This window comes from Numenius arquata, chromosome 10, assembly GCF_964106895.1.
Source record: "Numenius arquata chromosome 10, bNumArq3.hap1.1, whole genome shotgun sequence".
Lineage (NCBI taxonomy): Eukaryota > Metazoa > Chordata > Aves > Charadriiformes > Scolopacidae > Numenius > Numenius arquata.
In genome coordinates this window covers 13177065-13196439 of record NC_133585.1, presented here as the reverse complement: position 1 = coordinate 13196439, position 19375 = coordinate 13177065, and the positions used below count along the sequence as shown (strand labels likewise).

At 36.2% G+C, this 19375-nt stretch overlaps 1 protein-coding gene across 3 annotated transcripts in view; it reads right to left on the bottom strand.

Moving 5' to 3' along the window:
- The window catches only part of GRID1 (glutamate ionotropic receptor delta type subunit 1), a 540304-nt gene that overhangs the window by 236761 nt on the left and 284168 nt on the right, over positions 1-19375 (bottom strand). For all 3 annotated transcript variants that reach the window (XM_074154637.1, XM_074154638.1, XM_074154640.1), the window contains exon 4: positions 2255-2460. In XM_074154637.1, the coding sequence (XP_074010738.1) occupies positions 2255-2460 (206 nt within the window). The remainder of the gene's footprint in view (positions 1-2254; positions 2461-19375) is intronic.

The following is a 19375-nucleotide window of genomic DNA, read 5'->3' as shown; positions in this document are numbered from 1 at the left end:
GAAGACGTGTTATTAACCAATAGATTTTAATAAGCTCTAGTTGAAGTTTTTTCAGCCATTCTTTTCCCTGCTACAAAATATCAACTCAGCAAAACTGAAAATCTTAATAAGGAACCTCTTTTTTGCATGGAATCTTCCATTTCCAGAAATTTATGGAAACAAAGCTTTAAATCCTAATTCTTCTCTTTGTTCTTAAGTTCTTATTCGTAACTTGAGCTAAAATAGAAAAGGTGAAAATAAATATACCCAAAATCTAAAAATGAATTCTTTGAATTTTCTTCTCAGGTTACTACTTACATTTTTTTTAGAGACCTAGATTTTTTTCCAAAAACTAAAAAGGGAAATTTTTTCACAACCTCAACTTCCAAGATTCAGAGTGAGGTTTGTAACACTACTAGTCACTGTATAGCTATATAGTACCTATAGCATTGGAACATGTAAATCCATCAAAGGCATTTACTGCTGCACATTGTGAATTATGTATTTCTGTAAACTATGTAACAATCCATATTTACTTGAAGATGAAAGTTGTTATTCTAGACTGTCTGAAATTGTGCTGCAGATAACCAGTTGCACCTACTGACTGGGATATTGAGGAATCACAGTTATTATAACTCTCCACAAAATGTAAGCCCAGCCTCTGCTAGCAAAGGATTCTTCCCTACACCATGCACCTCGCATCTCAAGCCTTTTGAGAGTTCCTTTCGAAGATTTAAATTTTCTTTTATAAAGCTTTTCTGAATCAATAAAGATTCAATATAGGAAGATTGCCAAATAAATTACTTTTCATTTCTGCCCACAGTTAAACTCCTGCAGGGATCTGGAAATATATCAAGATCATTAGCCTTAATGTCTATAATACACACTGCTTTAAGGTGAAGTGAGTAGTAAAACAGTTTAATACATTAGCCGCTACACTTGAGAGACCTGCGTGATCCTGACAGTGCTCGCACGTAACTCTTACCAACATTTCTGGAGCCTTGTGCAATGAAAGGGGACAGACTTTCTACCAGCATGGGTCTGAATAAAACACACATGTTGATTTCTTTTTAATACCTGGTTTGGACACTCTGTTAGGACTCACCGGAAGACTATGCAATCTGAATTTTTGCTGGAGGCCTACCATGAAGCAAATAAAACCGCTGACTGAGCTGTTTATAGCTTACTACACTTTGAGGGCAAGTACTCCCTCATTCCTCTACTGAAAATCCCTGTGTATGCACAAACACGAGTAGAATTTGTCCCTGTACGTAGTCTTTCCCAAGCTACCCATTTGCCTCATTTATTTATGATACAATTTACCCTATTAATTTAAAAATCACCAGTGAACATAAATGTGGAGAATTTACTTATGCTGATCTGATGAAAAAAAACTTAATGAGCTAATTTAAGTTGGATTTTTTTTAATTTAGCAGACTTTGATGCAGCAAAACTGATAATTGGAAACAGATCTCATCCACATTTTAATTTCTTCATTCCATCTTATCCCTGGTTAGTTAAAAAAAAAATAAATTTAAAAAACCTACTTCATTGCCAAATTCTTAGTTAATGAATATATGTAAACTTATACTAAGGATCCAACTCTCATTCTCAACTGTGACATATAAAGCACTGTAAAATAATTCATTATTTAATATTTAAAAAGCTGGATAAAACTAATTAATGCCAAAAATTAGCCCAGAGCACAACATTAATTACAAGTTTGCCCAACAGCTACCTCCCTGTCCTAATTAGCCTCATTGAGTTCAAGGAACCATAAAGAAAGAGAGACAAACTTATAATTCCTACTTCATACTTGATAAACCCCTCTATGATTCAGCTTTCAAACATCAATAACATGCCCATTCAACAGGAATTTGGAGATTTCCACAGTAAAGGTGACTCTCAAGCACATTATGTTTCATTTCTAATTGACTGTAGTAGATTTTCTGGTCACTTGTCAACAGTAGTTGAAATCCAGTTCAAAAGTATTGGTATGGAAAACAAACAGAAAAAAAATAATTTCCACACAGAGCTGAATGTTATATTGAAAGTGCCCATCTGGCTCACGCTGTCCCATTTGCATTAACCCCAAAGTATGCATACATGGAGTACCTGATATTTCAATTCTCCAACACTAAAGTCTGACAATCTTATTTGACATTTACCAACCAGCATTGTCAAAATTTGACACTTCAGAAAACATGGCAAGGTATCACACAAGTCATCATATATGTTCCTGAAATGTTGATGATAAAAACAACTGTGCACTGACCTCATTAATAAAAGTCTGGGCTCCCCGTGGGCTTAGGAGTAAAATAGCCCTTCGCAATGTGTCCCGATAGCGGTTCAGCTCTTCTGTTTTCATGGTAGTAAAAAGGTTGGCAAAGACTCTGCTGATGTTCCTGTCCACTTTTTGTAATGATACATCAAGTCCCAGTCTTGAGGCCTGATCGAGAAATCCCTGCAGTCCACGTATATCTGTAACACAGGAGAAAGAAAAAAAAAAAAAAAAAAAAAAAAAAAAAAAAAAAAAAAAACAAACACACTGCATCAACCTTCGCCAACTAGGCAAGCATCACTAATTAGGTGGAAAAAGACTTTTTTTTTTCCTGCAGTGCTGTCAGAAGAAGGATATTCCACACAGCCATCTTCCACATCTCCCTTTCATAGCCAATGCCAATAGGGAAATTCCATCAATTACCCTTCCCTGGAGGTCTCTGAATGACTCTTAGGAAGAGCCAGTACATGTACTTGGGTGGCTGTGGATACCTCCCCATACTTAACACTGCACAAACAAAAAGACAGTCCCACCATAATATCAAGAGTTCAAATGTAGAAACCCAGGAACAGATGAATAAGCACCACTTACCCCTAAACTTCTCTCCTACCACAACCTGCCTTATATATGATCATGGCTGCTTTTTCCATGAAATAATTACAATATCCAGAATATACACAGCCTTCCTCTTAACTCCTTTTTTTTCTCTTCCCCTCGTATAAATAACCTACCTAACCAAATGTTTACCATTAACCTGTAAACATATGAAACAGTACACAAAGCCTCACACTATTAAGATATATCATAGCGTAAAATAATTGGCTCTCGGTAGGGGAAATCATGCAACCAAGCCCCTTCAAAATCTCTTCCTTTGAGCTCTGTCCCTCAACTTCAGGCTGATTTAAAAAAAAAACATCTGTTTTCCTAACACTTGTTAAGACATTAACATGGAGGAACATACATATTATATTCCTGATGAATCTACTAGTGCAAACTGTACTCTCTCTTCATGACTCTCAGCATTTCTCTATAATAAATGTCTGAATTTTTATTTTGTAGTGAAATTTAGAGCAAGTGAAAGGTCAGAGCTTACATTGAACCAAGTTGCTCTCAAAATTAAGTGACCTGATCACAGCTGTACCATGTCATAGGAGCCCTTAATTCCATCTGAAACACACTATGATTCGTCTTGAATAAGAAAGTATTTAACTTTCTTTTCTTACATTCATTTCTCACACTTTCATCATCAAATTTCAGCTCGTGGGTGAAGCTGAATGGTGTAAGAGTACGTTTATTGTTCCCACAATAAAACCTGTTCCTCAGATTACTGTAACTCTAATGATCTCTATAAACTAGACTGTAACAGCTGGTGTTTGGTTGTTCGGGTTTTTTTGGTTTTTTTTAAAATCCTGGAAATAACCAACTTCTGATGAAATTCTAAGTGTCAATATCACAGACACTGCTAAAGTCAGGGGGCTGAAAACCAGTCTGATCCAAGTCAGTAGCGTTCCTTGCTGCCCCATCTTAGACCACCACCAACCTGGATGTCACATGGCCATAGAATATACAGGTAAACAACTTTTTTTCTCCCCTTAAAAAACGTTGTATGAAACCTGATACAAGTAACACCTTGCGAGGATACAACAGTTAGAATTTAGCTCATGTACAAGTTCAATATATTAGGGTCAACAAAGTAACTAGCGAACGCTACGTCCAAAAGAAAAGCACTGAAAGTTAAACCTTGAGTAGTTTTGCACTTTTACCCAAACATGGAAATGCTTGTTAATGTGATTAATTCAGCTTCAGAAAACAGCTGAATTGCAGAGAAACATCAGAAAGGAATAGAAATTAAGCTAGGGATGGGCCAACCACAGCAGACTCTTTACTGCCTTTTCAACTTGGATTTAGTTGGTAGGATCATCACTCCAGCCAGCCCCACCACCAGGAAAGATGCATTCATAGGGGTTTTGCTGCTGGCTTAGGCAAGTCTATAGCAGCTTTATCACACTGTCAAATACCTGCTAGACTTATTGTCTGAAATCCCGAGTCATTGAGGAAAGGAAGGGGTTTATTGTTATGCAGGCATTTCTGGAAAACGCCAGAAGACTTTAGCATTTTTATAACTGTTAAATATTGCAAGTGTGTTGAAATAATGACAGTGACAAACAACTATTGTTTACAGGTTAAAGTATTTTATTAAAGTTGTCAAGCTTAGTTTGGATTTTGCTAATTTAAATTCAGTAAACTAGCATTCATTACTATACCTATGCTCACTTTATGGATCTGTGATACACGAAATAAAGATTTTTCTTTTAATGATGTTTAGTCCTTCAAAATTATTGCAGTGCTTGACAAGCAGTAACAAAATTCCCTTTTTTACAGTTTAGTAATGACTTGTCTTTTTGAGCAAGCATCTAAAGTTATCACTGCACAAAGGAAAGCTGGTTACAAAAGATTAACTGTGCTGATATTGCTCTAGGTTTTTTGCTTTATGTTTTCAGCTGACCTGCTGAACTACTGGTTAGAAATATTGCTGTAGACCAGTGCAAAATACTTGATGCACGTGATAAGACTCTTTGGACTTGGAAGAGCATTTTTGTATTCTCTTACAAATTTTTCCCCCAAGGAAAACAGGCTATTTCCTGTTTTGAAAAATGGAAAGGATTCAGACTTCTTCCAGCTTGAGAACAAAGCAATATTTAAGATGGAAGAGACTGTCCAAGCTCAAATGTACAAGCACAATCTGTCAGTTTTTCACAGATATAAGTGAATGTGAATTTATTCAGTGTTGGCAATTAGAAAGAATTGCATGACTGTATCTTCCTGAGCGCTGACGTTCCTGTTCCTACATGACACTGGGGAGGAGGAGAAGGCTTGATGGGAATTCAGAGGTGGAAGTGGTAACTAAAGAGCAGTGTTTTCAGAGCTGACTAACAATTTCATACATAATGGGATCTTTTTTCACAAATAATTATCTGCAACCATTACCAAGACAGCAATCATTTCTTAAAATGTATCAGTACATAAATACACAAACACATGTACATATGTAGGAGCATCTGTTTATAAATCATAATGAATTAGGCTGTTTTGGTCTATCTGACATATCACATAAGAAAGTGAGTTTGATGCCCTCAGTCTTTTTTCCTCCATTTCATAGATCACAAATCCATGCAACAAAGAAGAACTGTGCTTTGTTCCATGGCAGCTCAAACAGAAATATTCACAGAAACAGTTATGAATTTCTTTCCACTTCTCATAATTTAGGACAGTTAATCCTTCATTTTCTTCAAGACTAAAAGCAGTCTTATAAAATTCACGTAGAATTTAATAAAAATAAAGATTCTATAAATGCTTTTGTCTGTTAAAAGACATGTGCTTTCTATTTCTTGTAGCCTTGACAGTGACTTTATTAAAGAGTTCAGATTCTAACATTAGAGGGTTATCCCGAGTTATTACTAATAAAATAATTACTTGTGCCCATTTATTTCATACTTTATAGGAAAAGTATAGCAATCCAAACACATTCACAGTCAAACATTTCTCTCCAGAACATCTGACAAATGAAAGACCAGTTTGCTATAACTACACAACCTATAGCTGTCCTTGTCTTCAGTTTTCCAATTAGTTACTTTTGCCTGAGGCATAGCCTACATTCAACCATAAAAATCACATAGTACTATTTTAATAACCTAATTGCCCACCTGATGTGCACGTGCTAGATGCAAAATTTCAGGACAATATTTGAAAATTTCTCTTTAGACAACATCAGTTTCTTGAAGATGATGCAACACCTGCATCCCAGAAGAAAAATGACACTGTACAAAATGCACTCAGGTGAGCATTTCTCATAAAAGTGATCTGTAAAACCATATAATAAGGGGATATGTTTACAATACTTTACTGTCAACCACAATCATGTGAAATTATCAGGTTGGAATTAACTCACTAGAGCTTCAAAGAGAAGCAAACTTTTAATGAACTTTGTGTCTCTTCTGTTACATCTGGCTGGAGGGAGAATCTGTGTGGCTGAGAGCCTTCTTCCTAACTCTGACAGATACACCATATGTTCAGGTCTGACAAGAGAAGAACGAGAAAATTTCAGGGATAACAGTTACAAGGAGGGAAGGAAAGCCTTGTTGCGCTGCTAAGATATGAATTCTGTCACTGTGATTGCAAAACTAATACTTGCCATAAATAAAGGGCTTTATTGTACTATAAGGAATAATGGAATGTATCATTTCCTGCTGGAGGTTAGGTTGGTCACTGCACTGGTCGACTGGAACACAAACATAAAAAAAGAGTACTAAATGTGGCATTAGCTACCTATACGTAAAGCTTATTGTCATCTACAAGTAATTACTTTTTTATTATATTATTTATAATCTTGTTTATATAGAAAGGTTTGCAGAGTCTACCATGGCATTCATCTTTCATACATTTACAGGATCGGATTTTTTGGCCTTGACACAAGCAGCTTTAAGCTATTATTTCTTTGTGAAACAGCTGTGTGGTTGAGCACAGCTGGCCTTTAAGGATGGCTCATTGTAGAAAGAAATTTCCAGGAGGTAGAGAGCATTATGTTGTCTTTTCAACACCAGTTCCTAACACCACTTGACAGAAATAGAAGCAGCACATGGTCAGGAAACGTTTTACTTTGGGTAGAAAAAAGCTGGAAGCAAACTGAAGTACAAAGCTGGAGCTGAAGGCAAAGCTAAAGAAGCACCAAGAAATAATTTCACACTCTCTCACTCTTATCCATCACCAAGTAAACTCCGGGAGGACTGGAGTATTGTCACCAAGCTCTATTTTCAAATCAACCCTTTCACTTGTACATTTGTAAGAGGGAAAAGTGAATAAGTGTGAAAAACAATGAGATCACACAGGAAACTGAGCTTTTGAGTTTTCTCATTTGCTGATTGTAGGCTTCACAAGTTTATTTTCCCAGGGTTAGTTTTATTTGAGTGTTCTTTTGGTGATATATTTGAAGTAGTGAGAAGAGTGTCAAGGGGACTTGGATAGTTCCACTATTTTAGTATTCATACACTTGTGAAAAAATAGATATTTGGCTTTTCTGGCATCTTAGGAACACTATCAAGTTATTTTTCCTTATCCTTAAGCTCCAAGGGAAGACAAAACCAACTATTTCCTACATTTAATACAAAGACACTCCACTTTATTGCAGATTTATCTCTCCTGACTGCAAATTGGACAAAATACTTCCCACTTATTATTTCATTTCTTCAGACAGAATAAAATACACATTCTAGGATTCACTGATTTGGAAGATAACCTATAAGCACTCTGAACCAGGTTTCCTAAACCACTTCTGTTTCATGGGTTTCATTCATTTTATTTTGCAGTGGCTGTTGTCCCTCATTTTTGCAACTGCAAATTGTTTACATAAGAAATAAAGGATAATAAGAGTGGTATAAGAAACAGAGATGTATATCCTGATGATTAGATTCCTGCTGCATTGTAAACTTTCTGAACGAATGATTTGAATATTATCTTTGGGTTCTTGTTACAGATAACAACCTCCTTGAAGTATTTGAATACACTCTAGTATTTTAGAAAACTGAAAGTGTACACACTTCAGAAGTAGCTCCTATTCTTAAGTTAATAAATAACAAAATTCACTTCCTTCAAAGAATAGAGGGAAGATTTCTATTTATGCTTCCAAAAGGGAACTATTTTGCCCAAATTATCTAGCAAAATTAGACTTTGAGCAAGCATTGAAATTTTCAACCTAAAATACTCAAAATATGATTTTAACTGTTCAGAGTGATTACACCAGAAAGTATAATAACAAAGTCTGTTACAATAGATATGACTACATTAATATTTGAATGTAAAAGTTTATTGGATTCTAGTGCAAACATGAAACAATATTAAGGTATCTTTTCTATTTTTTTAAAATCTTTTTCTCTGTTTTTACAATCTGTCTCCAAGCATGTAACAACTCTCTCCACCTACCACATTTCCTCCTGTGTCTCTGCCTGCCACATTACTACAACCAGTGCTAATATAATTGCTATCAGCCAGACAATTTGTCTACAAACATTAGAACTCACAATTGCAAAACGATGTCTGTGATTTAGTCACCCCATTGCTAAGGAAGTTTCACTTCAAAAACTTTCTGCTAAAAAAAAAAAAAAATCTTTGCCGCCTTGCATGCTTTTTAGATACACCAGAGCTCAAAGTAACACTTTTTCAATTATACTTTATTTTCTTTTTTTTAAAGAAAAGAAGGAAGTCAGTAACTAGGTAACAGTTATTATAGCAAGTATATATAATAACAAGTACAATAAATCCATGAATTACACTGGATTTTTTAATTATCCAGCTTATATAAGAACAGCTGTACCAGAAGTTCTGCCGAGCTCCATAACCTGTCTCTGATAAACAGAGGGTAAAACAGGAGCAATCGTGGAGTGATGCTTCCCTCTAACATTCTCCCGACAATTCACAGTTTGCAGTGCAGGGGATTCCTCAGGCAGGTGTGGTCTCAATGTATGTCTATGCACTACACAGGTGTATTTCTGCATTGTAACCCTTGATGGCTTTCTCCTCCACAGAACACCACAGTTTCCCTTTAAGCCCATGCACACCACGAGCATCAAGATCAGTTCACCTTCAGCATTTTAACCAGGGAATTTTCAGGATCCCATTGGACTCTCCTTTCCCTCATTTACACCTTTCTCTCCTGGATAGTTCTACTAACATGAATCAAACACGCCAACACCTGCACTGTGTCAGACCAACCAGGAACTACACAATGCCGTTCAGACCTAGAAGCTGTACAGCCTCTTCTCAAGAGATGGAGGAAAAGCAAGAAATCAGAGGTTTCTGGAATGAATAAAGCAGGCTATCAGAAATGTAATCTTTGCAAAATACAAGGAACATCAATTTGCCATTTAAATCTAGATCACAGGCTGACATTTGACCACCTCTCCATAGAAACTGAAAATTTTACCATATGTGTTTTGATACAAGCATCAGGATTAATCAAATGCAAAGGTCTACTCAGAACCCCTTGTGATATCAAAGGCTGAAACCTGTATAATGGCTGCAGAATTTTTTTTATTGGGTAGTTATACTGCCTACATGGATTTTGTTATCAGGCTTTTAAATATGAAAAGGACTTTGAGTACAGACAAATCACAGGTATTGGTGATTTTCACTCCTGAACAGATGGGAAAGGGACAGAACACAGCATAAAGCCAGACGTGTTGCATGCACAAACAGATGTTTTCAGACTCATCTTATCATAGAAGGCAGACATCACTACTGAAAATAGTAAAAAGTTACTCTGCTCAACTGATGCTTCATACCTGAAACAGCTGATCCAGTCTGAAGGTAACTGGAGCTTCCCAGGAGTCCCAGAAACACAAAAGCCTTTTAAAGGCTACAACAGCCTTTTTAGCATTTAGCATGAAAGGTCAACTACAGGTCTCTCCTGCTGGATTTTAACACTTAGCATTCAAAAGCACAAGGGAAACCACCTCAGGAAATTCATTACTGTTAGAAAAAATGTGGACATATGCTACAATTGATGTAAAAAGGGAATTCACTGAAGAACTAGCATTTCCATTCAAATCATCCATTTAATTCTTCCAAGTGCAATAATTGCCAACTGTTTGCCCAATGGTAAACTACTCAAATGAGCTGTAACAGCTTCTCATCTCACTATTGCTGTTAATACATTAAAATACTTTTAAAGGCACTATGCAATGTTATTGGTGCCTCTTCTTATGATACAAAAATAGATGTATTGACAGAAACTATGATTTTGCTTACATATATCAGAAGTTTAAACAAAATATTTATTTCAACTAAATTAATTTTAATTATTAAATTACTGAGCCTAATATTTGTTATGGCTGAGTATAAGCAATTCTAAACATCCATCAACCAGTATGTAAAGGAAATAGATCCTTCTTTTGGAGGGCTGAGATGCACCTTCCTGAAGCCATATTATTTTACATGAACATCTGGATTAACAGTGTCCATTTAGTATGTTGGGACTTTAAGTCTGTTTGCGTTAACACAAGTGCTATTACTGTATTGTAAGTTTGGTTATCATACTTTGACACACAAAGTATGTTCTTCAGAAATAAGACTGGTAACCCCAAACTAAGGACAAGCAAACGCAATTAGGTGCATCCTGAAACAAACCAAACATGTGAAGGGAATGCCTGAAATACAGAGGCAAAAGATATCTTTTCACACTCAGTGAAAACCAGAAGTCACTTCAGAATTTCAATGAGATTAATTCACTATATCTGTATAGCTAAGCGTCCGGCAAAGAGAAGGCAGAAGCACATCCTTTTAGTTTTAATGGATTTCAGACTGAGTCTCCCTCTTGTTTAAATCAACTTTAAATACTGCACATTCCAATCTCTAGAGAGACTGCAATAAAATTACTGCAGATAAAGAAATTAAATTCCCCCTTGAGGAAAGGCTACTGGCAGGAAGACCTTATTCTTTTATATGGGTAACAATAATTATTGCTTGCATTTATACAACACCTTTCAGCTAAGGATCTCAATGTACTTTATAAACACCTGTACAGTATAATAAAGTATACACTATAAATACACAGTACAGGAGCTAGTTGCTGTTATACCTACTTAACTATATGTCAGCAAATAATAATTCAACTCTATTGAAGAAACTTTCTACCATTGGAGCATTTCTGTAGGTTCAAGTAAAAGTCAGGTGCCCTGAGCACACAAGTAGCAGAAAGGCTGTCAAAGCTGCCAGCTCTCATGTTGTTGGCACCATCTAGGGATGGAGTCCTCTTCACTGAGGAAAATGGAATTCTCTTTAAGGTTACTATTTCTCAACCAGCCTCAGAATTTGGACAACCAAGTCCTTACTGATGTTAATTTTGCACTATCTCTGATCTTCTATGCTTTGGCGGATGCCAGTCACTCCATTGCTTGCTTTTCAGAGAATTCAGTACAAGGTGGTACAGGGGCACTGAATCTGTACTGTCTCGAGCCTGATCACCATTAGTACAGAGCGCTCTGATCGAGTCAGCGTCAGACTGCAATTATCAGTAAGGCTCTGTGTCACTACACCACAGGCACCATATGGACGCCAGCTCACGTGAAGCCTGAGCTGCACAGAGCTCACCTGCCCTGGCAAGCCCATCCTGAACTACTTGGCAAGCTAAGGACAACCGTGTGCATATTTTGCAGAATATGATCAGAACCCAGGAAGAACCACCCTCTGGTCAATCTTTATTTTACTTAAATGATGTCCATCAGGCTCTAATGAGGATGGTGTATCTGAAGTTTAATTTCCTTGCTAGCTGTTTCACTCACAAAGTGTATTTTCATATAGACACTGAATTCAGAAAATGAGAAAAATTATGTATCCTTCTTTAATTTCCTACTTTTTTAAAGTAGGATATTTGGGATACAACCTCCATGAAACTCTGTACAAAAGTGCTAAAGGATACAAAAATCAATTCTAGACTCCTCTGTTCGCCAGTGTTCTCTGTTAAAAGCAAGATGAGAAGGATCCCTACTGAGATAACAAATCTCTTGGCGGGAGCAGGAGGGTGTTGAAAACAAAAACTAAGTTCATGTCACACATAATGACCATCAATTAATCCCTCTTGTAGGAATATGCCAATAACAAGCAAACATGAAAAAAATCAACTGCCAATTATTCATTTGCATTATGACAAACTACTTTCAGTATGATGACAAATACAAGTATTCCATTCTCTAACAACATGACTCTGATCCCAGAGGAGGAAAAAAAACCAAACCACAAACTAACAACATGCTAGAGAATAAAAACATGAATCTTTGTCATCAGCTAAAATCTCCTCAGGCATCCCTCTGTTAGCTCCATGCTTTTGGAGAATGAGTAATGATTACTGAAAAGACAACTGGTAGCACTGAGTGGTACATTGTACCAAGATTAGTGCCAAAAGATTCTCCACTCATCATACTGTAAACAAAAGTAACACATTTTAACAGACTGAAAAATGACATGGTTTAGGCCTTAGTTCTACAAACATTTGAGTGTGTTTAGCTTTGTGTGAGGAAACTCAAGCTAAGTCTCCTCCCGCATACAAAATCTCTCAACATATGAATAAGTCCACATAGCTACTACACACTGTGATTTATTCCTATGATGATAACCAAGATAAACACCTAAAACACGTAGAACATATTCCCACCTTCCCAGATTTGAAGCCCTTCTTTCTTAAAACTGCAACAGAAAACAAGCAGAAAGTTTCACTCCTTTTTAACCAATCCTCCTGCACGACCCTCCTCTCCAAACAACAAAAGTGATATTTTAACAGCTTGTGCCCATGCCTGAATACATGGCCTTTGTGAAGGCACAGTAAACCTGCTCTCGACAAGCATGCCGATGATTTGTTTCATATGTGCCCAGACACAAGAGCAATTACCCAGGTTTCACTGAAGCACTCCATTTGAAAATTAACAACCATCTGTAACAATAGCTTTTCTGCTTCTCTTTACACCATATTTCTATAGAGCAAAGAGAAATATTTACAGGTTTAGGAAAATAGCATCTCCTCATTAAAAACTCAGCTATAGAAAAGGATAATGGGAAAATGGAGCACATTGCTACAAAGACTTTTCTGACTCCATTAATGTGTCCCACAGAAGTTTAAATAAAATACTGGTATTTGAAGAAAAGAAGTCGAGTACAGTAAGAGAGTCCTTTGTTTACGAGTCACAACCATCCCATTTGGCAGCAGAATAAGTCTCCAAAAAATTCCAGTCACAACTAACTAGAAAGTTATTTTGAAATCTACACTCAGAGATACCTAAGTGCTTGGACAAGGGAAACAAAAACTTCACATCCAAAAGCAAGAAGCATTCAGGGTTCTCAGTTTACTTTGGTGACACTAGGGGCTTTTATTTGCATATTTTATTTGCATACTTTACATAAATATATGTGTAAATGAAATGAGAGCTATAAGCCCAAAAAAATTTAAATTGAGATTTGATTGTGGGACTCTTCAAAACAACTCCCTCAAAATCTGACAAGCTTTCATCTACTCGTTACAGCCATTAATATGAAGGCCAGTTAGGAAGTCCAATATACCCTAAGGTTAACGTTTGAATGAAGAGGTCTACTTTTTCCCACCCTAATTAACTTAATTCCTTAGCTAATGTCTTCTAATTTACTGAAAAGGAATTAGGCAATTCTGAATGTCACTGGGAAAAATTTTATCATTGGAAAAGGCTGTGAAGAACATCTCTGGCTGAGCGGCACCATGCAGGTGCCGGTGCCTTTTCTGGGTGCTGGCAAATCTGCACACCTTAACATAGTTCACAGAAGCAGACACTGTGCTAATTTCAGTTACTTTAAATAAAGCAATGGCTTAGAAGAGGACAAGATGTCGTGCCAGAAAGGATAGGATAATATGTTACTGCTGGCCATCCAAATATCCATCAATCATTAAAGACAAGATTTTAACGTAATTACTGACTTATCTTTTTTCTATTCTTGTGGAATAGCTGGAGAGGGGAAAACAGAACCCTTTCCTTAAGAAAAGATTACATTACTACAATGCAGCAAAAAGAAAATATAACATTAAAAATATAACTAGTAAATTCACATTACTTTTATATATTCCAATTCCTGAGAAAAAATTAAATCTGAGTTCATGAGAACAATTTAACCATGTGAAGTTTTACTATAAAGGTATGGAAAGTCTGTCTTAACTCTAGATGAACCAATGGCAGGTTTTCAGATTAACATATGGAGTTTTTTATCTTTATCTTTCATTCTGCTCCTCACTCCAGGTAGAATTCCAGGTTTTTATTCCTGGGGAATAACACATCAAGCTCTGCCTCTTTAAAGCTTTAAAATAACTTTCACATACTAAAATTGATCATAAAATGACCACATAAAGACAACATTTCTCATTCTACTAGCTCATTCATTCAGTATAGTTTATGCCACTTTTAGTTGTTTTAAGGTTTAAGTTTAATCATCCTGATAATCACAGTTCTTTGATACTCCATAATATGTTCTAGTACTTCTGCATCTTTGAAATATATTTGGTTAATATGATTAATAACTTCGAGGGATGGGGAGGTGAGAGACTTCTTGTCAGGAGAATGTGACCCAGATCTCTGAGAGACCACTTAAGAATGCCAGCAGGAAATCTTTGGAAGGCCACATAACACTGAGTGATTTTTTTTCATCTTAAGACATCTTTGTTATTTTATCATCTCATTCTCCTCATTTTAGCAAAAAAAGAGGTTCATTCCAGTTCAGGTATTTCGTCATATCTCTTCATTCACTCATATAATTATTCCTCTCACTATCATGAGGTTGCTCTTGGTCATTCAGTACATTAACAGATTTCATCTGCACGTTCTTGCTTCTCACCCTGAATATTTATTTAGATGCATCTTTTGACATATAACTACAATGACTTCTACAGCAGCGCAGACAATATAGCTGTAAACTTCAGGGAATGAGACAGCCATGTAAACTGCTGGAAATACCCTTATTTCAAAACCTTCTGGCAAGAGGTTGCAGATACAGTTTCACACTTCATTTCTTTTGACATGTCCCCAGAAACACTGCTGTGCGTATCTAGTGACAGTATTTGAAACCTCACGTCCCAGCCACCTCCCAGGCTCTATTACACTCTCTACTGTTTGCATGAGAAAGAATTCTTTTTTTTTTCCCCTAGAAACAAGTATTCAGTGTTTGTATGAACACAGCTCTTTTGCTCAAAAGAGTGGAATGAATGACCAGTAAAATGTACTTTAACACCAGAAAAAGAGAGAGTTGGAAGCAATTCTCTTGGGAGTTAGGTCACTGATTAAATTCTTTATAGAGTAGGATCTATTTTTTTTTTTCTCCTTTCTTATGTAGAAAGAGTCTAATACTAAAAATACCAGTTTCTGCAATTTCTGGCTATATTATAATGGTAACTCCCATATCCTTTTATTTCATGCAAGTAAAATGGGATCATATGAATGATACATGAATTTATATAATCTTATTTTTTCTATTTTATATTTCACAGATTGAAACATATAAATTAAATTTATTTTAATGAGTGAAATAAGTCCCCACTCTCTTCTTATAGAGCATTCATTTTCATCTGAAGTGATCAATGATAAATTTATTGATTCTACAACGTTAAGAGGTTTACCTATGTGTATATAAGTAGTCTTTCCCAGCCCCAATTAGTAAAAGTCCTATCAAAAAAATTAGTATCTGTTTAAATCTTCTCTGAAGTATGAGAGGCAGGTAGGGGTAATAGGACTCCATTGCTATAGCACTAAATAACAAGCAATAAAAATATTTCCCCTGAGCAAATATGGTACAATTGAAGTGCAGAAGCCAAAGGAGGAATATTAGAATGAATATAGACTAGTTAATTGAGGATAAACATACCAGGGAAAAAAAAATGCTTCTTGAACTTTGCAGTATGCTGATAACAATTTGAAGAGGCAGTGAGTAAAAAAAACCTACTTAGAAGAGAGGAGAATGAATCATCTGAAATTTGCAATGGATTTACTGAAGTGCATAGTCCCATGGGCTAAAAAGATGTGGAGATACCAAGGTTGATTGTGAAAATGAAAGAACTGGACACTGAAGAGTGTCATGGGAATACTGAGGCAAATTCTTTTAGCAACTGCTAAAGAACAGAAAGGAAAAAACAACACAAATTGAAGTGTATCCTCAGCCTGTTTCTTCATTTTCATTTTTGGCCTGGTTCTGAAGAAAGAAAAACAAAAAAAAACCCAAACAAACAAGATCACAAACCAAAACCAATTGAGAAGATTCCAAATGAACAGCCAAAACATCACAGCATCTCTTTTAAGTTTTGATTCTGGGAAAGTGGAAAGGATCTTTCCATTAGCACAGGTTGGGGGGGGGGGGGGGGGGGGGAAGAATAAGAGTCATTAGGTGAGGGAGATAACCCCTTCATGATAATGTCTGTTCTGTGTTCCAAGAGTTAGATTCCTTCTCTCAGAGGCAAACAAAGAAAACAAAGGTTTTTTCCTTTAAACTTTTACTCAGAAATCAAGCATCAGCTACACTGGGCAAGATTTCAGACAATGTGCAGAGTTATCCAGGACAAGCACCCACCAACATGGATGATCTTATTCAAAAACCTGTTAAATTCCACCTTCAGAAAACTCCACCCCCTGTGCTGCCATTTCCCTGTTTCCACATGGATGCCAGCTCCTTCTCTTCCTCCTCCTCCTCTCTCCCATTCCGCTCAAGGCCAGAGGTTCCCCTCTCACTGTGCCTCCCTCTGCTATATCTGTGAATCATGGATGCGCTCCCAAAGAGGGGACACTAATTAGAGTGCAACTCTCATCCTCTGTGAATGCCACTGCTTTCTTATTCTGAGGTATCCTGTTTTCCTTGTCTTCCAAAAGAACAGATGGGAAAAGAAAGGATGTTGCTATGGAAGGTGCTTCCAGTAAATCATCATTCTAAAATAAATAATTAAAGGTAAAGAGTCCTTTCTAAATCATGTTTGAAAACTCCAAATTGAAAAGGACTTCAGTGGCTACTATTTTGGCCAATCTTTACTGCATTATATTAATTCTGATGGAGAAATAGACTCATGCACTCCTGAGGAGTTCATTCCTTCAGCCGAAGCGTAAGCAGGCAGTATCAAGCAGGCTGAGAGCTGTGATATCACTTCAGTCAATGGCATAAGGAAAGCAGTTACTTCAACACCGCTGTGCAGTTCCAGTGTCCACTCTTCAAAGGAAATGTTAAAAACCCAGGGCAGAGCTACAGAAATGACTGAGTCTGGGAAGAGTGCTTTATAGTGAGAGACTGAAGAGCTTCAATCTACTTCGTCGATAGGATAGAAGGTTAAGTCTAATGAAAATTTAAACAAGGATAAAACTTTTGGTAGAAAACTCTTTCAGTGATAAGAAAAACAGCAGAGGGAGGTCTGCTAGCCAGACTCTAAACCAAAACAATCAGAAAACAAATAAAACACATTTCTTAAACTAGTGAAAACAACTGAACTTATTAGAGCAATTTCCTTTGGGATGCGGTGATACAGATTACATGTTTACAAGTCCCCATGTGAGAGTTTTCTAAAAGATATGCAATAGCTGAAAGAACTCATAAACTTAACTCAAAAATAAAAATGTGATATTTTATGGCTTGTGTTATGTAATGAGTCAGAATATTCCGGCCTTAAATCTTTGGCTTTTTGAACTTAATGAACATTTGTGTAGTTTTGAAAAAATATTTGCAAAGGTAACACAACAACAACGTAAATCTGAAAATAAACCTGAGCAGAAAACTGAGTACATTCTCAGCAGTGCTGCATCATTGTGAGGAGATGACTGCATGTGTATGGGGTTTTGTGGAAATTTCCATCTCATCTGCATGAGAGGTTCATACAGCTTGACCACAGAAGTTAAAAAAAAGGATATATGCTGAATAACCTAAAACTGAGAAGAAAGAAAATTAAACTATCAGTTGCCTTTGTATTGCATTCTGTAGGATTAGACAATACCATGACTCCAGAAAAGACCTATCCCAACGAAAGAAAATTAAGTTGTATAGGCTTATTGTCTTAATTTCTCCTTCAGTCTGAAATCTGCCTTTGCTAATATTTAAAATAAGATATATTTTTAAAATAACTACTAGAAAAACTCAGATATTCTGAAAACACCAAGTTAAAAACATTTAAAGGAAATATCCACATTGGTATTCAGACAATATCCCACGAAAACTATATTACATGGTTTGAATTACATAAATCATACCAAAACCACTTTATATAATCATTAAAATTTGCATTTTACACATATTACGATGAAAATAAGTTTACAGAATAACTGTTCAAAAACTTTTCCTTGTTTCCAGTTTTATAATTCACTACTGCAAATGAATTTTTGTGATGTTTATCTTACACTGTCTTTGATGTTTCATATCTTAGTTTCTTTTCTTCCCTTTTTATTTTTTTATCCAACCTATCCCTTATTCCCATTGCAATAAATAGTCACTTTGATTTACAATACCCTTCAGCCAACTCAACAGGATTATATATATTTTTTTTTAAAAAAAGATCAAAACTAAAAAAACTAAATGGAAGTCCTTATTTCGTAGATTATTTTTTTTTGTAAGACAAGGGTTTGAACTTTCCTTTTTTTCTATTTATAATTGTGTTTACAATTTTATTGTGACATTGTCAGTGGAAAGACGAAAATAAACTGCAAATATAGCCTTTAAAGATATAAGCAGCCATTTGTTGCAGTTTTCTACATAAATGATAGGAGACTGAACAGTTAAAAGGACAAGTTATACAATGGAGGTTCAAAAAACAATGTTGAACATCTTTATGATTTTAGACAGATACTACTTCTTTCTTCTTCTTAAAGACTTTCCAAAGGTCTATATAGACTCAAATGTCTGCTGTCTCATACTCATCAGACATCCAGTGCCTATTTCTGTTGCAGCCTGCACTTCAACTAATTTGAATGTCTATTATTAGTTCTCTAATTAATAGATTTCACAGAATCTGATTACTGCTACAAACAAAATGGTCAAGCTCCCCTTAAAGTTGCCCAATTTCTTTTTAGTCTCTACTAAAAGCAGCTGAAAGTCATGTTAGACTGAAAATTAAAATTACTATATCTGCAGGTTCATTAAATTTATCTGATACAATTTTTAGGGATTACACTACATGGAAAGTGATAACTGTACTTTTGCTTTCAATATGTGCATATAAATAATGGAGATTTAATAAAATTAGAATTTAGCATTCTTCACAGCAGTAGTTATAAAATCGTTAACATCACTCTTTCTTCTGTGCAATTCTCTGGACTTGACTCTGACCCCATCTACTCACCTCTGCATCAGAGCACCCTCACTTTAACCCCATCCTCACCTACCAGACACTCTTCCCATGTAAACATTAAAGGGCTATCACCTTTTCCCCTTCACCCTAAAAGGGCTCTGCCCCCCACTTTAAAGCATCTCTAAAACAGTGTGGTCCCCTTAGGGATCCAGTAAAATAGCAGGCGCAGCTCTCCCAAGCACTGCAAGTCAACCAGGGTGGCCACTGCCCTGTAAGAGACTTAGCCAGACAAGGAGCTGGAGAGTCCC